The sequence below is a fragment of the Vigna unguiculata genome, chromosome 8, assembly GCF_004118075.2.
Source record: "Vigna unguiculata cultivar IT97K-499-35 chromosome 8, ASM411807v1, whole genome shotgun sequence".
Lineage (NCBI taxonomy): Eukaryota > Viridiplantae > Streptophyta > Magnoliopsida > Fabales > Fabaceae > Vigna > Vigna unguiculata.
The window spans coordinates 15,306,967-15,330,101 of record NC_040286.1 but is presented as its reverse complement, the minus strand read 5'-3'; the positions used below and the strand labels follow the sequence as shown (position 1 = coordinate 15,330,101).

General features: G+C 39.3%; 1 protein-coding gene across 1 annotated transcript; it reads left to right on the top strand.

Annotated features, from left to right (window-relative positions):
* Positions 1-10,902: 10,902 nt before the first annotated feature.
* Positions 10,903-11,826, top strand: LOC114194910. The gene is made up of 2 exons (XM_028085315.1): positions 10,903-11,265; positions 11,425-11,826. Exons 1-2 carry the CDS (start codon positions 10,903-10,905, stop codon positions 11,824-11,826), a joined length of 765 nt encoding a protein of 254 aa, XP_027941116.1.
* Positions 11,827-23,135: the final 11,309 nt, after the last annotated feature.

Below are 23,135 nucleotides of genomic sequence, written 5' to 3'. Positions count from 1 at the left end.
TAAGCAACCTCCTAATCATAAGAAGATTGCCTTCTTTGGCAAAAGAATGTTCTTTGGAAGCACTAGAATGAGAACTCTCAAAGTCACTTGAAGAAGTAGACTCCTCTTGACTGCTATAGAGGTCTTTTCCTTTAGCACAATGGTGCGCTTTGTAGGACATTGGGTAGCTACATGACCTCTACCTAGACATTTGAAACATTTAATGTCACTAGTTTTTTTGGTGGAGGACTCTTCTCTTTCATTAACCTTTGCAGGGATTCTATGAGTGGTCTCTTATTCCTTTGAAAAATCTTTCTTAGAATCTTTTGAAAGATCATTGTTAGGAAAAGAGATAGAAGAATCCTTGCGAGAAGGTCTTCTTGAAAGTTGACGCTTCACCTTGATGCACATTTGCACTAGGTCATTCAAACCTTGGTATGAGAGCAATTCAACTCTATCTCTTATATTGTAATTAAGAAGCTAACAATAGTTAAATCCCCCTCTTCTTCAATCCCCGCCCTTAGAGTATACAATTCCATCTTTTGCTTATATTCCTCTACAGTTATTGATCTTTGTTGGAGCCTTTGGAGTTTATCCATAAGCTCCCTTTTGTAATATGAAGGAATATGATGGGCATTTAGGACTGCTTTGAGATCAAACCAATAGTCAATCTCAGGTTGCCTTTTTCTTCTCTTTTGAAGGACTAAGGAAGTCCACCAATTAAGGGCATGTCCTTGAAAGCTAAGGACAACCAAACAGACACGTATATCTTCTTCTATCATGTGGCTGTCAAAAAGTTGATCAACCTTTGCCACCCAATCAAGATATGTTTCAACATTATCTTTCCCATGAAAGGGAGGCAAGTTTATCCTAACTTCCTTGGGAGGAGGAGGGCGCCTTTTCCTTCTTTGATGAGGCGATTTTCTCTCATGAGGGCGCTCAAAATCCTCCTCATAATGAACATGTTCATGCTCATGCCTTGAAGGAGGACGAAAAGGTCTAGGAGAAACATGTTGATTATTTTTGGATGCCTTAAATTGCTTAGTTAAGAAATGTATATTGACTTGCATGGCATCTATTTAAGTTTTGAGGTCATGAACCTCTTTGGAGAGTTGATGAAAGGCACGAGGGTTATCATCACTCTCATCATCAACACTAGTGTAAGGACTAGGGTGGTTTTGTTGTTGTTGTTGATGGAGCACTGATGTGTGCGTATTTTTGCCCTAATTTAATGTTTAATTATGGGTATTTAATTGAATTTGTGTGCTTAAAGATTGATTTAATTTGGATTTCCTATAATTTGGTTTATTGATTCCACTACTTTTTCAAAATAGATCCATCATCGGTTATCTAAAGATTATTGCTCAATTAATTATTATTGTAGATTTACAAATTAATTAATGTAAATTCTCAATTAATTTGTTGGCATTCTCACTATTAACCAAAGTAAATTCTCAATCAAAAGCAAGAACTTTGTAGATTAATCATAGTAAATTTAACCAAAGTACATTCTCAATTAAATATTATTATCCTTAATCATGTCTATTCTTTTACCTCTCAAATCAAGCAAAAAGCCAATTAACCAAAGTAAATTCTTGATTAATTCTAGTTAAAGTTTACACCTCTAATCAAAGTACATTCTCAATCATTGGTAAAAAACCCATTCAATCACATGAAAGTTTCTAAATTTAATCAAAGTAAATTCTCAACTAAAATTAAAAACCCTTGAGCTTATATGATTGATATGCATATAGATTAAGACATCGCAGTAATTAGCTGTGATGTAAAGACCATTACTTTTCACGTGATTCAAAGATAAAAGACATAGATGAATTAAAACCTCAACAATAATAAAAAGAGCAAAGAAATTATTTCATTCTAACATCAAAATCCACAATGAAATTACAATGGAATCAACCCAAGAAGTTTAGCACTCCATGAAATGCAAAATAAAATAAAAATAGAAGAAGAAAAGAGAGAGAAATAAATTAGGCCTCCCTAAGGGTTCCTAAATTCCGAAGTGTCGAGCTTGTTCCTCTTCTACTCCCTTGGTCTCTTTATATAGGACTTGGACTGGACTTTTCTATTGCTAAAATCTCTCAAATATCTTTTAAAATAAAGATAAAGATAAAGATAAATATTTAAAAATATTTGGAGAGATATATACTATTTGACAAATATAGTTGGTTGATAATATCAATATCTAATATAATTAAATTAATTAATTAATTAATTAAAGATATATGATAAATTATCACCAATTAATATTTGTATTAATTTTTCAAGTCAACCCTTTGCAATCTCCTCAAATTATCTTCTAAATAATCCAATATCTTCAAGATATATTTGTTTGTTGTGGATCTAAAAAGATTCAAGAAGATCTTGTCATATTTAAAAAGATTTGGTAGTTATTATCTTTTAATATTTTATGATATATCTAAAGATATATTTTTCCCAAATTATCTTCTATCATAAAGATAAAGAAAACCGCAAGGTTCAATTTTTTTGTTGCTCTCTTCTTGGTTTATCCAAACTTCTTCACTTTTTCAAGCTTTTCTTGTCGTCTTCATGCAATGCTTGACTTGGATTTTTGTGATTTTGCTTATTTCTTATTCATGGATTTATCTTTAGGGTGTTGTAAGACCCACTAAATTTAAATAATTAAATAATTAATTATTTAATTAATGTGAGGGAGAGAAGCCTTTAAGGTATTAAATGCTGACATTCATGATGTGGAAAAGTACTAGCTTAAATGGTTAAGAGTACTTTGATTGTGTGAGAGGACTTGGGTTCGAGTCTTATGTGTGCCAATTGTATGCTATTTATTTTTTATGAATTTTAAGGAGATGTATGGATTGTGATGAGTAACTAGATAGTCTTAGATGCATAACTATTGGCATGAAATGTGAATTGGTTGGATGGCTTGTGCATTTAAAGTTGAATTGTGTGGTGATGGGTTCAAACCTTGGTTAGAACAAAGTCTCTTTATTTTTGCAAAAATTTACTCTAGCATGGACATGAAGAGGCACGTAAACCCTAGGGTATATGGCAGCAAGGGTGGCTGGAAAACAGAAGGTAATAGGCCATTAAGTGATGTTAATGATAGATTAATTGCAAAAATTCGTTTTAGTGCAATTCAATCATTTTAAGAACCCAATAAAAAGCCAATTAGGAGTAAGAGAAAGGGTTTGGTGAGCTTATCAGTGTGGGTACAGAAGAGAGCACGAATTGGTGAGTTTTGGGTGAGTTTTGAGTGAAGCTTGAGGGGATGTCTTGAGAAAAAGGAAAAGGAGGACATTGGTGATCAAGAGAGAGCTTGCGAGAGTCAAGGAGAAGCTAAGGAAATCCAGGTTAGGTGAGTTCCTATTGATTGTTTGATGTTGCTTTTATTTAATTTTGATTGAATCGTGTTGTATGCGGGGTTGGGTTTATCTGAAAACCAGAGCTGAAATCGGGTTTCTGGAATTTTTCCAGAAACCGCCTAGCGGTCACGCACAACCCGCCAGGCGAAACAAGTGACAGAACCAGTTTCCGGGGTTTTTAATATGAACCGCCTGGCGGCAGAGGATGATCCGCCAGGCGACACGAACACGCTTGCACTATTTTTGGCCATTTTGGTATTTTTGGGGTACTTGTGATGTGGCCATGATGTCTGTATGCTAGAATGTGAATTTTGATGTTTTGATAAGACTGTGCATATGCTGATTATGTTGGGAGGCATGACTTTTTGATCTAAAATTGGGGGTTAGAATTATGATGGCATTAGTGATAAACAATATCAATCATGTCAATGCTTGGTGGGTTGGTTTTGCAGAATTGGGATTAATATGTTTGATGTATGAATTCTGGATGATGTTTTAATATAAAATTATGTCAGTAGGAAGGGGGGAAATTGGTATAGGAAGGTTTGGGTGCGTTTCGGTGCAGGAAAAATCTAGAGATTTCCAAATATGTATGCACCGCCTAGCAGTGCGTGAATTGCCGCCAGGGGGTCTGGTAGTGTAGTGGGTGTTATGCAGTTCTATTTGGGCTTCATGTCATTGGGGGTTTGATATGCAAGTTATACGTGTATGATACAAAGAAAATTTAATAGATAAGGAAAATTTGATTTAAACGAGACTAAAGGGAGATTGAAATAAATGAAAATGTGATGTATGATATATATAGTATTGATATTTTTTTTAAACGTGTGGGTGTATGTGGTAAGTCAGATTCAAAAAGTACGTTAATTTGATGGTAATAGTGAGATGGGTGTATATGAAATGACATGGTTGGTGTAACCTTTCCTTAGACATGTTTTGTGGTTGTGAACTGTTGTTATGGTACATATGTAATATTGATCAAGGTGTGGTGTCATGATTTATATAAATTTCAGAATGCATGATTATATGACTGGGTGTATGTGGATTGTATGAGGCATATTTAAAAGGGGAAAACGAAGGTGAGCATGGATGCATGACAATACTTGATTTGTTGGCATGTCTAAATGAGTGTGATGTAATTTGGTATAGATATATGACTGGAAAATCATAATTGCGCTATACTTGGGTGATTGGTATGTTTTGGAGATCCTTTGGGATCTGTTTAAATGCTCAAAACCTAGTAGCATTGTGCTACTGGTATAGCGCCTGGCGGCTCGCTCGGACGGGAAATAAATCAGTGACAATGGTAATAGTGTGAGTAGGGCGCCTGGCAGCGTGTGCAGGCAGCGCCAAGCAGTGATGACAGAGCAGGGCGCCTTGCGGCGAGGTGGTGTCCGCTAGGTGGTGGAGGTGTAGTGAGGATATTGCAGGCGCGTGGCGCTTGGCGGTGTGTGATGCCCGCCAGGCGGTCTGGTGCGCGAGGAAAGTTTTCTACACCGCTTTAGGGGATGTTCATGATGCGATGCTTTGGTTGGGGGCCCAGTTACGAGTGCTTCTTGTATTGGGGTAACACATGACCACTTTGGGTTATAGCCTGGTGGTTTAGGAAGTCCAGTGAAATGGGCGGGTTTGTGGCTCGTACGACGAGGTTTCAGATGATTGCCCTCTTCAGTGGATTCTAATAGAGATTTGGTAGTATGGGGACAGCTACAAACATTGTGTTTGTTTCGGGGAGCTCCACTTGGTGTCACGGTGAGATGCTGTGGAAAAGTTATTCCCACATGTGGACTATCAGGTGGTGGCCTGTAGTCGGAGGGGCGAGTAGATACTCGTACAACAAAGATCGATTATTGTTCTCACCTAAAGGGTATAGTGATGATAGACGTCTAAAGACAAGTGTTGGAAGTGAAGGAGTAAAAGAAAAAGGGAAAGTGTGCTAAACTGGGTTTAAATTTGTTGATGTTGTATTTAATATTATATTTTTTGTTTTTTTTAAATGAGCTCACCCTACTTGTGTGTGTTTGGCGATGATCATGTAACTTGGTACATGGGAGCAGATGTTGATGCAGGTGAGCAGACAGATGCTGATGAAGGATTATCTTGTTCCTTTTTAAGATTATTGAATATGGTGTGAGTTGATTAAGAAAACCAAGGAAATCCCCACTGGACATTAAGATAGCAAGCTATCTAGATGTGAAGGTTCCTTTCCAAGGTTCTAGAGAGGAGGAGAATGGATTGATGGGGAGTAAGAAATCAAAAGGAAAAACATATAATAGAAACAATATAAACCAAGAAGAGTAAAGAAACATAAAATGAAAAGCAAGGGAAATGGGAGGAATGGAGGATTCACGCCACTACAAGGCTAGGCTAGAAGAAGCCATGACAACCTTAAAGATGAGTGGTGTATGTCGCCACTTGCCAAGGCAAGATAAGGCTTGAAAGAACTCCACTCCCTAAGGAGGAATGCTCTCACAAAAGGTTGAAACACAAAGTGTATAATTTCTCCAAAATGTTCAACCCTTGTACAAGTGTTAGAGGTCCCCTTAAATAGACAAGTCTATGGGCCCCTTAGCAAAACAATTAAGTTAAAGGATTACAAAAGAAACCTAGCATGTTCTAGAAAGTAGGTCATCCTAGGGTGCACATGGGTGAATTTTCGTCCAAGCCATCTAGGTGGCAAGTCTTCATGGCCAAGGCTCCCAAAGGAAGGTTCTAGAACATTCTAGAAGACTTGGTGTCCAAGGCATGTGGGCCTCCCCTTTCTAGATGCTTCTAGAAAGTCTTATTCCTTCTCTCTCTTCCTTAGGACGCCAAGTGTCTCCTATGTGGTCCTCCTCCTTTCTTATTCCTACAAAAGCAAATTAAGGAATTTATTAGCATGTTGGTTTAAGGTTAAGCTAATCTTTTGAGTCAACAAGTCAACCCAAAGTCAAGGTCAACAAGTCAACTCAAAAATAGTCAACCAAGCCAACTTAAAGGAATTTTAAACTAAAGAAAATAAAAGCAAAGGAAGGGATCAAGGAACTCCCTTTCTTCTAAGCATGTGCCATGGGCCATCATCCTTGGTAGGGATCAATCCTTTATCATTCTCCCCTTGTTGGAGAGAATTTGACCTCAAATTCTTGAAGTCTTTGTTGATGGAGCTTGACTTGAGTTGATGAGAACTATCTTCATCTTTAATGATTTGATCCCTAGTCTTGGAGATGCCCTCTTTCTTTTTAATGCCACTCTCCTTTTCTTGCTTGTGTTTTTGTTCATCTCTCTTTGTTTGGGAAGAGAATGAAGAGTGGTGTTGCACCTCTTGCTTTGAAAAACTCTTTTTGTAGGCAAGTAACTCCTTGGTGAAAGCTTGCCCCTTTTCTTTTTCTTTTTCATCTTTTATTTTATTTTTGTCCTCATTTTCTTGTGGAGGTAGGAGAGGTAGGATTGTGAACTTCTTTCCTAGGGAGGAGAAAACATAAGTGTTTGCATGGCCATCATAAACAACTTTTCTATCAAATTGCCATGGCCTACCTAGCAAAATATGGTTGGCTTCCATAGGCACAATGTCACATAATACCTCATCCTTAAAATTGCCAATTGAAAAGTTAATGAGGACTTGTTTAGTTACTTTTATTTCTTCTTCCTTAAGCCATGATAGGTTGTAGGGTTTGACATGAGGAATGGTTTTCAAGCCAAACTTGTCCACCACCCTTGGGCTAGCCATATTTACACAACTTCCACTATCTATGATGAAGTGACATATCTTGTCATTGATAAGGCACCCTCCATGAAAAAGGTTTTGTCTTTGAGAAGGATCAAGTTCTTTGGGAACTTGCCCTAGTTGGCGCCTTACCATTAACAATCCACTTTCAAAGGGTTTAGTCATTTCAATTGAAGAAGAAGTGTGGGAAGAAGTATTTTGGGGGGAAGGGGAAGAAAAATGTTCACTCTCATCATCACTCTTCTTTAAGATCATTGTCCTCTTGATTGGGCAATTCAAAGCAATGTGTTTATACCCCAAACATTTAAAACATTTAATGGAACTTGATCTTTGAGAAGTGGAATGGTGAGTGTGACCACTTGGTAACTTATTTTTACTTGATGGTGCTTGGTGAGACTTAGAAGGAAATTTATCATGTTTCTCTTTAGCTTTTCCCTTCCATGAGTGACTATAGTAGTGGTTGGGTGAGTAACTCTTCCTTGCCCTATTCTTTCTTTTCAAATGAGTTTCAATCCTAAGAGCAAGTGTGAAAACATTTTGAAGAGTGGAGTACTCATACAACTCTACTTGGTCTTGTATGTCTCTCCTAAGACCATTCACAAACCTTTTCATTTTTTCTTTGTTAGTTTCTCTTATTCCAACCCTAAACATTTGAGACTCTAATTCTTTAAAGTACTCACTCACACACATAGGACCTTGGTGAAGCCTTTGGAGCTTTAAAAGAAGTTCCTTCCTATAGGAGGGAGGAACAAATCTAGCGCGCATAAGAGTTTTAATGTCCATCCAAGAAGCCGCGGGTGGCCCTTGGTCATAATTTTTACAAACTTTATGCCACCAAGTTTTGGCATACTCAAAAAATCCTAACACTACTAGATCAACTTGTGTTTGATCCTTTACATGATTTTCATTGAAAAATTGATCAACTTTAGCTTCCCAATCAAGGAAGATTTTGGGATCACTTCCTCCATAGAACTTAGGAATCTTTGGAGTTTGCTTCTCTTGTGATGGGTTGCGCCTAAAATGCCCTCTTTTCCTAGCCTCTCTTTCTTGCTCTTTAGCTTCAAGCCTTTGAATGTGCTCTTGGATTCTTAGGTCACTTTGCTCCTTGTCTTTTCTCAATTGTTCAAAGGCCTCCTTCCTAGACAACTCCAAATCCCGAAGCAATCTCATCAATGTATTGTTTTTGTTTGGTGTAGGTTCATTTGATGAACTTTCCATGATTCCTACAACAAAAACACTCAAATCCGAGACAAAATAAATGAATTAGGGGTTAGACAACATGAAAACCGAGACCAATTCCAACCCAAAATGTGACCCAAGTGTTTACATCACTCTCCCAAAGTAACAAGGCAAGGCTACACTCAAAGCTCCTCCAAGGAGTGAAGAAAACACTTTGTTCAAAAATCCTTTTCTTGCGTACAAGTGGCTCGGTTCAAACACTCAAGAATTTCAAGAAGACAAACTTACTATGACAAAACCAAGAGTACCTAAAGACAAGCAAGAAAAGCACAAAAACAAGAAATGCTAAACTCTAAAGAAGAAAAGTTTGAGACAAACTTTTAACAAGACTAAAACAAGAAAAGCACATTATAAGAATGACATGGAAAATACTTGAACATGCATTCCTAGTCCTAAATCAAGCATACACCACCAAATCAAAGAATGGAACTAATTTGCCAATATCACCCATTTCTCAAGCATGAAAACTAGTAGCATAACACTTAGTGACAAACACACTTTTGGTTCATCAAAGACCCATCTTGCTCTTAGTAAAATTGTAAAAGTGTACCAAAATGTTTCTTCTTTCAAAAACTAGTTTCACAAAATGATAAGAAAGGTGTTTTGGGTGGCTTGGACACTTAGTTCCCAAATTTTAGGCCAAAATCAAGTCCAAGGAGCATACATCAAACAAGACATAAAGTGAAAGCAAGATTCAAATACTTGGAAAAATAAGAATAAGAAAACTTCAAGCTAACATATGACATATGACTCAAGCAAAAGTGAGGCACATTTAAAGACTCAAACATGTAGCTATCATGCACTTAAACTTTTGGAAATGAAGGTCAATGATTAAGCACACAAAGACATGTTATCCAACAACATTTAGGAGTAAGAAGAGTAACAAAAACAGTAGCCAAAACTGCCCAACATAACCCGAAAAACGTTGATTCGCGGTGATCTCGGCAGCTCTGACCTTTGCTCACTATTTCAATCATAACTCTCTCCACAAAACTCCAAATGCGTTGGTTCTTTTTTTCTTAAAAACTAGACTAACAGAGCTTTCTTTGGACATCAAGAACGTAATTTTTGGAACACTGAGCAGGTGCAGTTTAATCTTTTAAAATCGTGAACAGTTTCTGCCAGCATTGTTTTAATGTGGACCATTCAAAGATAGCTACACAAGACAAGGTTAGAACATGAAAACACCATATTCAAGGACAACCAAAGCTCTAGATACAAAATGATGAAGGATTATCTTGTTCCTTTTTAAGATTATTGAATATGGTGTGAGTTGATTAAGAAAACCAAGGAAATCCCCACTGGACATTAAGATAGCAAGCTATCTAGATGTGAAGGTTCCTTTCCAAGGTTCTAGAGAGGAGGAGAATGGATTGATGGGGAGTAAGAAATCAAAAGGAAAAAACATATAATAGAAACAATATAAACCAAGAAGAGTAAAGAAACATAAAATGAAAAGCAAGGGAAATGGGAGGAATGGAGGATTCACGCCACTACAAGGCTAGGCTAGAAGAAGCCATGGCAACCTTGAAGATGAGTGGTGTATGCCGCCACTTGCCAAGGCAAGATAAGGCTTGAAAGAACTCCACTCCCTAAGGAGGAATGCTCTCACAAAAGGTTGAAACACAAAGTGTATAATTTCTCCAAAATGTTCAACCCTTGTACAAGTGTTAGAGGTCCCCTTAAATAGACAAGTCTATGGGCCCCTTAGCAAAACAATTAAGTTAAAGGATTACAAAAGAAACCTAGCATGTTCTAGAAAGTAGGTCATCCTAGGGTGCACATGGGTGAATTTTCGTCCAAGCCATCTAGGAGGCAAGTCTTCATAGCCAAGGCTCCCAAAGGAAGGTTCTAGAACATTCTAGAAGACTTGGTGTCCAAGGCATGTGGGCCTCCCCTTTCTAGATGCTTCTAGAAAGTCTTATTCCTTCTCTCTCTTCCTTAGGACGCCAAGTGTCTCCTATGTGGTCCTCCTCCTTTCTTATTCCTACAAAAGCAAATTAAGGAATTTATTAGCATGTTGGTTTAAGGTTAAGCTAATCTTTTGAGTCAACAAGTCAACCCAAAGTCAAGGTCAACAAGTCAACTCAAAAATAGTCAACCAAGCCAACTTAAAGGAATTTTAAACTAAAGAAAATAAAAGCAAAGGAAGGGATCAAGGAACTCCCTTTCTTCTAAGCATGTGCCATGGGCCATCATCCTTGGTAGGGATCAATCCTTTATCAGATGCCTAGAGACAGAGTGGGGATATCTCAGGGTTTTTATCACTAGTCATTATGATGAACTATGGTTTTATATGTTATAATTTTATAGACAATTTTAGTTGTAACACGTACTGATGCGACTTATTTTATCTGTATTGGCGCATTGAACCTTAATATTTAAATTTTCCTGTGTTTTTTGGGAAATGGATGATTAATAAATGAGGTGGTTATTTTATTTATTTTCTTATTTATTTTAATAAGTAATTTCCGGCTAGGACGTTACAATTGGTATCAGAGCTGTGATTTCAATGATTTCATGGGGTCTTTGGGGAGTGAGCTTATCGTGTTAACGTGAGTATGTGTTATTTGCCTTATTATGAAATTGAAATATGAATTGTTCAATTTACCAGTTAAAATGTGGCGCATTCAGGCTATGGCAAATAGGAGAAAAAGGAACGAAGCCGGCGCTGACGAGATTGCACAGACGATCCATAGGATGGTGGACGCTATGCAGCCTGTGGCGGCACAACCCAGGGCCATAGTACCACCAACGAGACCAGTGACTATGGAAGATGTGCTGAAGCATAAGCCGTCAAAGTTCAATGACAAAGTTACTCCTGATGAGGCTCATGCTTGGCTTAGGGAGTGTGAGAAAATATTCAGAGTGCTGGCGTGTACTGAGGCACAACAACTGAGTTTTGCGACGTTCCTGTTGGTGGGCGATGCAGAGTACTGGTGGATGGGAATGCAGCAGCAGATGCAGACATGCCAAGAGGAGGTGAACTGGACAAATTTCAGAACCAGATTTCTGGAAAAGTATTTTCCAGATTAAGCTAAACATGCACTAGAGGCGGAGTTCCTCACATTACAGCAGGGAAATCAACCTGTGCAGACATATATTGATCACTTTGAGTACTTGGTGAGGTTTTACTCGCAGGCGATCACAGAGGAGTGGCGTTGTCGTAAGTTTGAAGGAGGTTTAAGGCACGAGCTGCGCAGAGTTCTGGTGCCATTATGGATCAGGGAGTTTCCTGTTCTGGTGGAGCAGGCTAGGACCGTGGAGGAGTTGGAGATTGGACCCAGTCGGGTCACGAGAGCACAGAAAAATACTTATGAGGCCAGACAACAGAAGACACCATACAGCATGCCGCAGTCTTCCTCCTCAGGGTTGCAGTGTTATAACTGTGGTGGCCCACACCTTCGTAGGAACTGTATGAAGGCGGCGGGCAGTCCAGGTGCTGGCACGGAGCACGTGAAGTGTTATAAATGTGAGAAGATGGGCCACTATGTGAGTCAGTGTCCCACTAAGAAGATAGCTGGAGGAGCAACACTACAGTAGAAACCGCAGAAGGTGTTAGCCGATTGACCCCGAGCTGCAGGGAGAGTGTTTACACTGACCAGTACTGAGGCCACTCAGTTAGGTAACCTCATCCTGGACCGATGTATGTTGTTTAATAACAGTGTTTTGGTTCTGTTTGATTCAGGTGCTACTCACTCGTTCATCTCCCAAGAATACATGAGTAGGCTTGGACTAGTAGCCCGTGATTTGGGGTGTGAGTTGGCAGTCTCGACACCTGCATCAAGGCAAGTATCTACCAATCTGGCATGTTCCGGTTGTATTATTGAAGTGGCAGGACACAGGTTCAAAGTGAACCTCATTTGCTTGCCATTAGAGGGATTGGACGTGATACTCGGGATGGACTGGCTGTCGGACAATCACGTCATGATTGATTGTGGACGGCGTAGTGTAGTATTTCCTGAGACTAATGGGATATTCTTGATCTCTACTCGTGAAGTGGTACAAGAGGCGGTTGATGGAGCTTCATGTTATGTGATAATGGTGCAGCCGAAGAAAAGAAGTGTAGTTGATCTGGTCAGAAGCATACCGGTAGTGGGAGAATACGTCGATGTGTTTCCAGATGAAGTGCATGGGTTACCACCCAACATGGATGTAGATTTTACTATAGATCTCGTCCCTGGAGCTGGGCCAGTATCGATGGCTCCATATAGAATGGCACCGGCAGAGTTGGCCGAATTGAAGAGGTATATTGAAGATTTGCTAGCAAAGAAGTTCATTCGACCGAGCGCATCACTGCGGGGAGGCCCAATGCTGCTAGTCAAGAATAAAGATGGTAGCTCTCGACTTTGTGTGGACTATCGTCAACTGAATAAATTGACGATCAATAATAAATATCGAGAAGATGACTTGCTGGATCAGTTGAGAGGAGCAGAGGTATTTTCAAAGATTGATCTACGATCTGGGTATCATCAAATCCTGGTAAAACTAGAAGATGTTCAGAAGACTACGTTCAGGTCGCGTTATGGTCACTATGAATATGTAGTGAGGCCTTTTGGAGTGACCAACGCCCCGACAATATTCATGGATTACATGAATAGAATTTCAAACCTTGGTTAGATAAGTTTGTCGTTGTATTCATAGACGACATTCTTATTTACTCCAAGAACCGGGAGGAACATGCACAACATCTGCGTGTGGTGTTAGATGTGCGTAGGGAGCATCAGCTATATGGGAAATTGTCCAAATGTGAGTTTTGGCTGGACAAGCTTCAGTTCCTTGGCCATGTGATCTCGACATAGGATATTGCAATTGATCCGACAAAGGTTGAGACAGTGATGAATTGGGAGAGATCTCAAACAGTATCAGAGGTGAGGAGCTTTCTAGGGTTGGCTGGGTATTATCGTAGATTTGTGGAGGGGTTCTCGAAACTGGTTAATCCTATGACGCAACTCACCTGTAAAGATCAGCCTTTCACCTGGACGGACAATTGTGAGAAGTGTTTTGAAGAGATGAAGATAAGATTGACCACAACTCCGATCTTGGCAATTCCTGATACGGCTAAGACATTTAAGGTATACTGTGATGCTTCATATCAAGGGTTGGGTTGTGTACTGATGCAGGAGAAGCGTCCAGTGGCTTATGCGTCTCGACAGTTGAAAGTGCATGAGAAGAATTACCCGACGCATGACTTGGAGCTAGCTGCAGTAGTGTTCGCTCTGAAGACTTGGTGACATTATTTGTATGGCTCCCAATTTCAGGTGTTCAGTGACCACAAGAGCTTGAAGTACTTGTTCCATCAGAAAGAATTGAACGTGAGGCAACGTAGGTGGATGAAGTATCTAAAAGATTATGACTTTGAGCTGTTGTATAACCCTGGTAAAGCAAATGTGGTTGCAAATGCTTTGAGCAGAAAGAGGGTGTACGTATCTACCATGATGATAAAAGAGTTGAAACTTATTGAGCAGTTGCGAGACATGAATTTGGGGTTGCACACTAGAGTGGATCATATACGGTGCAGTATGCTGCGAATTACTAATGAGTTTCTGGATGAGGTTAGGGTGGAACAGGGGAAGGATTCTGAGTTGTAGCAGATAATCAGTGAGTTGGGCACCGAGAAGAGGAAAGATTTCAGGATGGGTAATGATGGCATCCTGAGGTTCAGGGAAAGGGTACGTGTACCCAGGAGTCGGGTACTGAGGAAGATGCTCTTAAAGGAAGGGAATAAGAGTCGTCTTAGCATACATCCAGGTATGACTAAGATGTATAAAGACTTGAAAGCAACATTCTGGTGGACGGGCATGAAGACAGACGTGGTTGATTTTATAGCATCATGTCTAGTGTGCCAAAAAGCAAAGATAGAACACCAGAGGCCGGGAGGTACCCTGGAACCATTAGAGATTCCTTAGTGGAAGTGGGACAACATAGCGATGGATTTCATAACCCACTTACCTAAGTCCACCAGGGGCTATGATGCGATCTGGGTGATTATGGATCGACTGACAAAGTGCGCTCATTTCTTGTCGATAAACCAAAAACTGTCAATGGATAAATTGGTAGAGTTATATGTGAGAGAGGCGGTCAGACTGCATGGAGTACTAGCCAGCATAGTATCTGATCAGGATCCGCGATATACGTCGAGATTTTGGCAGTCTCTACAAACAACATTAGGTATACAACTAAGGATGAGTTCAGCATATCATCCCCAGACTGATGGACAATCAGAGAGGACCATTCAGTCTTTGGAGGACCTACTGAGAGCTTGTGTGCTGGATCATTTGGGTAGTTGGAGTGAGGTACTTCCTTTGGTGGAGTTTACTTATAATAACAGTTACCACTCCAGTATCGGGATGGCTCCTTATGAGGCTTTATATGGGCGGCGGTGCAAAACTCCATTGTGTTGGAATCAAGATGGTGAAGCAGTGGTGTTGGGTCCTAAATTTTTGCAGATGACTACTGATAAAGTGAAGATAATTAAGGATAGAATGCGAGCTACTCAGAGCCAACAAAAGTCTTATGCTGACAAAAGACGACGACCATTGGAGTTTGAGGCTGGAGATCATGTGTTCCTCCGCGTGACTCCAACTGCTGGTGTTGGAAGGGTCCTCAAGTCAAGAAAGTTGACTCCAAGGTTCATTGGGCCATATCAGATAACTTGAAGGATAGGTCCAGTGGCGTATGAGATCGCATTACCGCCTCATTTGGCGAACTTACATAATGTCTTTCATGTGTCACAATTGAGAAAGTATATTTCTGATCCTTCACATGTGTTGGAAGCAGACGATATCAAGGTTCGAGTGAATCTAACTATGGAGGCTGGGCCGGTGCGGATCTTGGATTCGCATATGAAACAGTTAAGGGTCAAGGAGATCAGGACTGTCAAAGTCCTTTGGGATGAGGTCACACAAGAAATGACCTGGGAGATGGAAGATCTGATGAGACAGTCGTACCCACATCTATTTCCTGGTAAGCTTTAATTTTCAAGGACGAAAATTTTATAAGATGGGAGAAATGTAAGACCCGTTAAATTTAAATAATTAAATAATTAATTATTTAATTAATGTGAGGGAGAGAAGCCTTTAAGGTATTAAATGCTAACATTCATGACGTGGAAAAGTACTAGCTTAAATGGTTGAGAGTACTTTGATTGTGTGAGAGGACTTGGGTTCGAGTCCTATGTGTGCCAATTGTATACTATTTATTTTTTTATGAATTTTGAGGACATGTATGGATTGTGATGAGTAACTAGATAGTCTTAGATGTATAACTATTGCATGAAATTTGAATTGGTTGGATGGGTTGTGCATTTGAAGTTGAATTGTGTGGTGATGGGTTCAAACCTTGGTTAGAACAAAGTACTATATTTTTGCTAAAATTTACTCTAGCATGGACATGAAGAGGCACATAAACCCTAGGGTATATGGCAGCAAGGGTGGCTGGAAAACAGAAGGTAATAGGCCATTAAGTGATGTTAATGATAGATTAATTGCAAAAATTCGTTTTAGTGCAATTCAATCATTTTAAGAACCCAATAAAAAGCTAATTAGGAGTAATAGAAAGGGTTTGGTGAGGTTATCAATGTGGGTACAGAAGAGAGCACGAATTGGTGAGTTTTGAGTGAAGCTTGAGGGGCTGTCTTGAGAGAAAGGATAAGGAGGACATTGGTGATCAAGGGAGAGCTTGCGAGAGTCAAGGCGAAGCTAAGGAAATCTAGGTTAGGTGAGTTCCTATTGATTGTTTGATGTTGCTTTTATTTAATTTTGATTGAATCGTGTTGTATGCGGGGTTGGGATTGCATTTTATCTGAAAACCAGAGCTGAAATCGGGTTTCTGGAATTTTTCCAGAAACCGCCTGGTGGTCACGCACGACCTGCCAGGCGACACAAGTGACATAACCAGTTTTTGGGGTTTTTAATATGAACCGCCTGGCGGCAGAAGATGATCCGCTAGGTGACATGAACACGCTTGCACTATTTTTGGCCATTTTGGTATTTTTGGGGTACTTGTGATGTGGCCGTGATGTCTGTATGCTAGAATATGAATTTTGATGTTTTGATAAGACTGTGCATATGCTGATTATGTTGGGAGGCATGACTTTTTGATATGAAATTGGGGGTTAGAATTATGATGGCATTAGTGATAAACAACATCAATCATGTCAATGCTTGGTGGGTTAGTTTTGCAGAATTGAGATTAATATGTTTGATGTATGAATTCTGGATGATGTTTTGATATAAAATTATGTCAGTAGGAAGGGGGGAAACTGGGATAGGAAGGTTTGGGTGCATTTCGGTGCACGAAAAATCTGGAGATTTCCAAATATGTATGCACCGCCTAGCGGTGCGTGAATTGCCGCCAGGAGGTCTGGCAGTGCAGTGGGTGTTGTGCAGTTCTATTTGGGCTTCATGTCATTGGGGGTTTGATAGGCAAGTTATACGTGTATGATACAAAGAAAATTTAATAGATAAGGAAAATTTGATTTAAACGAGACTAAAGGGAGATTGAAATAAATGAAAATGTGAGGTATGATATAGATAGTATTTATATTTTTTTAAACGTGTGCGTGTATGTGGTAAGTCAGATTCAGAAAGTATGTTAATTTGATGGTAAGAGTGAGATGGGTGTATATGAAATGACATGGTTGGTGTAACCTTTCCTTAGACATGTTTTGTGGTTGTGAATTGTTGTTATGGTACATATGTAATATTGATCAAGGTGTGGTGTCATGATTTATATAAATTTCAGAATGCATGATTATATGACTGGGTGTATGTGGATTGTATGAGGCATATTTAAATAGGGAAAACGAAGGTGAGCATGGATGCATGACAATACTTGATTTGTTGGCATGTCTAAATGAGTGTGATGTAATTTGGTTTATATATATGACTGGAAAATCATAATTGCGTTATACTTGGGTGATTGGTAGGTTTTGGAGATCCTTTGGGATCTGTTTAAATGCTCAAAAACCAGTAGCATTATGCTACTGTATAGCGCCTGGCAGCTCGCTCGAACGGGAAATAAATTAGTGACAGTGGTAACAATGCGAGCAGGGCGCCTGGCGGCGTGTGAAAGCAGTGCCAAGCGGTGACGACGGAGTAGGGCGCCTGGCGGTGAGGTGGTGTTCGCTAGGCGGTGGAGGTGTAGTGAGGACACTGCAGGTGCGTGGCGCCTGACGGTGTGTGATGCCCGCCAGACGATCTGGTGCGCGAGGAAAGTTTTCTACATCGCTTTAGGGGATGTTCATGATGCGATGCTTTGGTTGGGGGCCCAGTTACGAGTGCTTCTTGTATTGGGGTAACACGTGACCATTTTGGGTTGTAGCCTGGTGGTTTAGGAAGTCTAGTAGAGTGTGCGGGTTTATGGCTCGTACGACGAGGTTTCAGATGATTGCCCTCTTCAGTGGATTCTGATAGAGATTTGGTAGTCTGGGAACAGCTACAAACATTGTGTTTGTTTCGGGGAGCTCCACTTGGTGTCACGGTGAGATGCTGTGGCAAAGTTATTCCCACATGTGGACTATCAGGTGGTGGCCTGTAGTCGGATGGGGGAGTAGACACTCGTACAACAAAGATCGATCATTGTTCTCACCTAAAGGGTATAGTGATGATAGACGTCTAAAGACAAGTGTTGGAAGTGAAGGAGTAAAAGAAAAGGGGAAAGTGTGCTAACCTAGGGTTAAATTTGTTGATGTTGTATTTAATATTATATTGTTTGGTTTTATTTAAATGATGATGTGACCGCAACAAGCCCAACCTCAAATGCATCAACAAGCCCAAGCCCACATCAAGGCCCAATCACTAGAAGCATGATGAGAAAGATTCACATAGGCCTCTCACAAGATGATCAAGTCAATCATGGGCTTTTTACATTATTCATATGGGCTAAAGAAATATCTAAAATATGAGATGATGCATGGAGGAAGTAGTCTAGATTTAAATTGGGCCATTGTTTAGGCTTTGCTTTCAATAAAAGCTAGAACACATTTTGGGATCAATTGGGCCGAGCCCAATTTGCTACCTTTGGCCAAGAATTACTTGAGTGACTCTCCATTTGGATGCAAGCAAAGCATGAACTAAGCAAGGAGAATGTGATGGAAGCATGATGCGTGTGACTTGGGCAAGGAGAGTGTGATATGCCACTTGGCATCATCAAGACTCATCTATTACATCACATGGTCTACAATCAAGCTTCTTCTCCAAGCTACATTTGCATTTCATTTTTGTTGCATTTTCTCTTCATTTGGCCGACCATGTGCCTATAAATAGAGTCACTCAAATATTGTAATGGTAACTCTTGAATTGCTAATAGATGCTAGTGTTTGAGATCACTCCACACTTCTATTAATTTGAGAGCACACATGGCTAACCTTCTCCTTCATCTCCTCTAGCCACTTTCCACACCATAGCTCCACTTCTACTCTTCATCTTTACCAAATTCTCCATTTCTGAGAGCTTCCTTCCTCTAATTCTCCAAATTCCGCTGCACTTCATCTTCTCCTCATCATTATCCATGGATTTTCTCCCTCTCCTACTCCAAGGACGTCCATCAATTGGTATCTAGAGCCATCCAAGCCTTTGGTGCATCCATCCTCTTGGTTTGGGTAAGGTTCTTGGTCCATACTTGTCTCTTGTTTCAATTTCCGTTTTGTCTCTCTTCTCCACTGTTTTCTTCACTTTTGCTGCTGTTTTTTTCATGTTTTTTATGCTCTCCACCGTTTGACATTGAGTCTACATGAATCTCCATTGATTCATCTTGTAGTACTCCTTGCTTCATTGGTGCAAATCTGTTTTTAGGTTCCATTTTCGTTTTCCAGCACTTGTTCTTTTCTTCCTTGCTGTTTTTCTTCATTTTAATCGGTGCATCTTTCAATTTTCAGTTCCTTATATTGTGTGTTGTCTTAAGTCATGTTTTAGCACTTTAATTCATCTTAATTTTCGTTCATATGGCTGAATTCTACACTTGCTTGATGAGAACCAAGTCCTACATCACACAAAATGAGCTATGAACTTCAAGTGATGCTTGTGGATGTGTAAGGCAATGGTCTCACTGTTTTTCATCCATTTCACCGATTGGATTGTGCTTTTGAGTGTTTAAGATGTTCTTCTATGATTCATACTTGATTTTAGATCATAATCAAGTTCATTCATCTTGAATTTTCATAGAACATCTTACAATTTCCGTGAGCAATTCTGCTCCAGTCTGTTTTTCCAGATTTCACTGCACGCACACCTACTGTTTGAGATTTTCATGACTCACTGCCTGGTCCAAATTTTAATCTGAATTTTTCCTCATTTAGCTAACATCCAGACGAAACATACAAAAAAGAATCATTCAAAAATATTGAGTACAAAAAAAATGAAAAATCGGCGAAGTTGAGGAAATTTTTCACGTTTTCTAGCGCAGTGGTCTCGGGAATTTTATGTTTTACTGCTGTTTTGTACGATTTGTGGTGCTTTTAAGTGCTCTTTGTTATTCTAATTGATTCCTTGATTGTGTACTCTATATTGGCTTGAGTTTGCCTTCAATAGAAGTGGAATTTATTCCCTCAATTTGGCACAAAATTGCAATGAGTACAGTGGCTGTTTTTGAGCACTTTTTCTTCACTATTTTCAGTTTTTTTCATCTATTCTAGTGCATTTCTAGGTTCCTTTTTGTGGTGCTTGCCTTTCTTTCCAGCCTTTAATTTCTTGCTTTTCACTTCTTGAATCTCCTTCTAGTCATGTTTCATTTCAATTCTCTTTTGGTTTAACATTTCTAATTAGCTTTTCTTGCTTTCTCCTTTGTTTGGGTTCAAATACTTGACTCTTGGTTATTGGTTGTGATTGATGATGCTATGAAGTTTAGAATGGTTTCTATGATTTGGTAGCATCTTAGGTGGTGGATATTGAAGTAGAATTTTAGCTTGTGTGCTTATCCTTTTCCTCACCTATTGAGAGTTTTGGACCTATTCATTTGAGAGTGTGTGTGCTAACTCCATTGCTTGGTATAGTTTTCTAGTTGTTTTGTTTTTTGGTGCAGGTTTGGTGGCTGTTTTGGCCTTAAAACCAAGGCTATAGTTGCTGTTTTGCACTTCATTTTGATGGCTTAAGGTGCTTACAAGTGCCTTACTTGGTGGTGGTCTTTGTTCAAATCAAAAGGAGGCTACAAGCCAAGCTCTTGGCTCTTGATTTTGTGCAAATTGGCAGCACTTTGGCAGCACATTTGGAGTTGCATTGTTTCTTATTTTTGGCTTTATTTCTTTGTACTTTATACTTCTTTTTGGCACATATATTTGGTACCATTTTGAAGCCTCCTTGATTGTGAAATTGCATCTCTTGAGCATCAAAATTTGAGATATTAAGTGGCTTGAGGTTGCTTCATTTTGAGTACCAAATTAGTGAACCAAAAATGCTTTCAAATTATCATTTGTATCCATGGCCTACTTAGGTGTCTCGGGGAACCAAAGGTGTTCAATCCCATCTCCTAAGTAGAACCTTTTTCATACTATAGTGCAACGTTTTAGTAAGTGAGTGTGTTGAAAGTTCTAAGTGCTTTCTCACCTTGCTTTTAGGTCGCATAGTTAGACGCTTAATGGTTTAAATTTGTGAGACCAAAGTCTCTAAAATTTTTGCCATTTAGGGGTTCGTTCTTAGTGTTAATCTTTTCTTTTCTTTGAGTCTTGTTTGTGCTTGTTGTGTGTTTTGCCTCATGTGATTCTATCTACTTATTACTTGAACATTTGTGTGAACTTTGAGTACTTTTGCAAGTGTAAGCTTGGCAAGGATTAGCCTTGGTACTTAAGCAGTCTGTGAGACTCACCTCGCTTACGTGGAGGTACACTTGTGCTAGTCCTCTTCTTTCACCCTTTTATCTAAGTGCATAAGTTCATTCAATCATCATGAGTACATATTCTACATATAGTCCTAGGTTGCATAAGCATGATATTCATGAATTGCATCATACATTTCATAGTGACATTCCATTCTTTGGGGAGGATATAGGTCCACTATCATTCATAGATTGGATGTGGGATATAGAGAAGTTGGTGCAACCATTCTTTAATAGATATAGTCAGTATGATATTCTTAGGCATGTTATTTCTAGATTTGTAGGACGTGCATGTGAGTGGTGGCATCAAAGGCAATTTCAAGTGGAAAAGGGAAGAGCATCATGCATTAATACCTTTTATGAACTGAAAGCATGCATGTGGAAACATTTTGTTCCCTCTTCATATAGGATCACTCGAGAGCAACAGTCTCGACTAGAAAACTTCGTTGATATAGGAGATGCATTCATTCAGAATCTAAAGAAGTTTTCTCGTCAAGAAAGAGATTTTAAAGATAAACTTGACTTGCTCTTGAGTAAGAAAAGAGAAATTGAAAAGCAAAGAGAAATTAAAAAGCAAAGAGACCATGTGCAAAAAGAGAAAGTGGAGAAGGAAAGAAGAGATAGAGAGGAAGAGGAAAAGAAAGAATCTGACAAGGCATTGAGACAAAAGAGAGCAAAAGTAGAGCTTGAAAAGAAAGAGAAAGAGGAAGAAGAAATCCTACTCAATAAAGGAGTGCTACTAAAGGCACTTCCGACCCCCACAATTCTCATTGAATCAGGAATTTTAAAGGGAGTGCTCAAATCTTTTAACTCTTCTCATTACATCAATCATTCTCATTTCTTCAAACCAATCTTTACTTTTGCTGAGTTTTTCAAGCCAATTTCCCTTCCCAATTTTTTAAACTCCTCAAAAGATTTTACAAAATTAGACTTTGAGTTAATGTTGCCTACTAGGTTTGACACAACTCAAAGTACACAAAATTATTTTTGTGAAGTAAGTCTTGTTCATCTTCAAGTAACTTTCAACAATACAACAAGACCTTCTTTTGTCCTCTACTTTAGATATACTCCTGCTTATCAGTATGGTGTTCATTCCACTATCAATATATCTCATTTAATTCCTTTTGTAGGATCCATGGATGATGAACACCAAGATTTGAGGACAAATCCTCTTCAAGGGGGAGGGGATGATGTGACCGCAACAAGCCCAACCTCAAATGCATCAACAAGCCCAAGCCCACATCAAAGCCCGATCACTAGAAGCATGATGAGAAAGATTCACATGGGCCTCTCACAAGATGATCAAGTCAATCATGGGATTTTTACATTATTCACATGGGCTAAAGAAATATCTAAAATATGAGATGATGCATGGAGGAAGCAGTCTAGATTTAAATTGGGCCATTGTTTAGGCTTTGCTTTCAATAAAAGCTAGAACACATTTTTGGATCAATTGGGCCGAGCTCAATTTGCTACCTTTGGCCAAGAATTACTTGAGTGACTCTCCATTTGGATGCAAGCAAAGCATGAACTAAGCAAGGAGAATGTGATGGAAGCATGATGCGTGTGACTTGTGCAAGGAGAGTGTGATATGCCACTTGGCATCATCAAGACTCATCTATTACATCACATGGTCTACAATCAAGCTTCTTCTCCAAGCTACATTTGCATTTCATTTTTGTTGCATTTTCTCTTCATTTGGCCGACCATGTGCCTATAAATAGAGCCACTCAAATATTGTAATGGTAACTCTTGAATTGCTAATAGATGCTAGTATTTGAGATCACTCCACACTTTTATTAATTTGAGAGCACACATGGCTAACCTTCTCCTTCATCTCCTCTAGCCACCTTCCATACCATAGCTCCACTTCTACTCTTCATCTTTACCAAATTCTCCATTTCCGAGAGCTTCCTTGCTCTAATTCTCCAAATTCCGCTGCACTTCATCTTCTCCTCATCATTCTCCATGGATTTTCTCCCTCTCCTACTCCAAGGACGTCCATCAAATGAGCTCACCCTATTTGTGTGTGTTTGGCGATG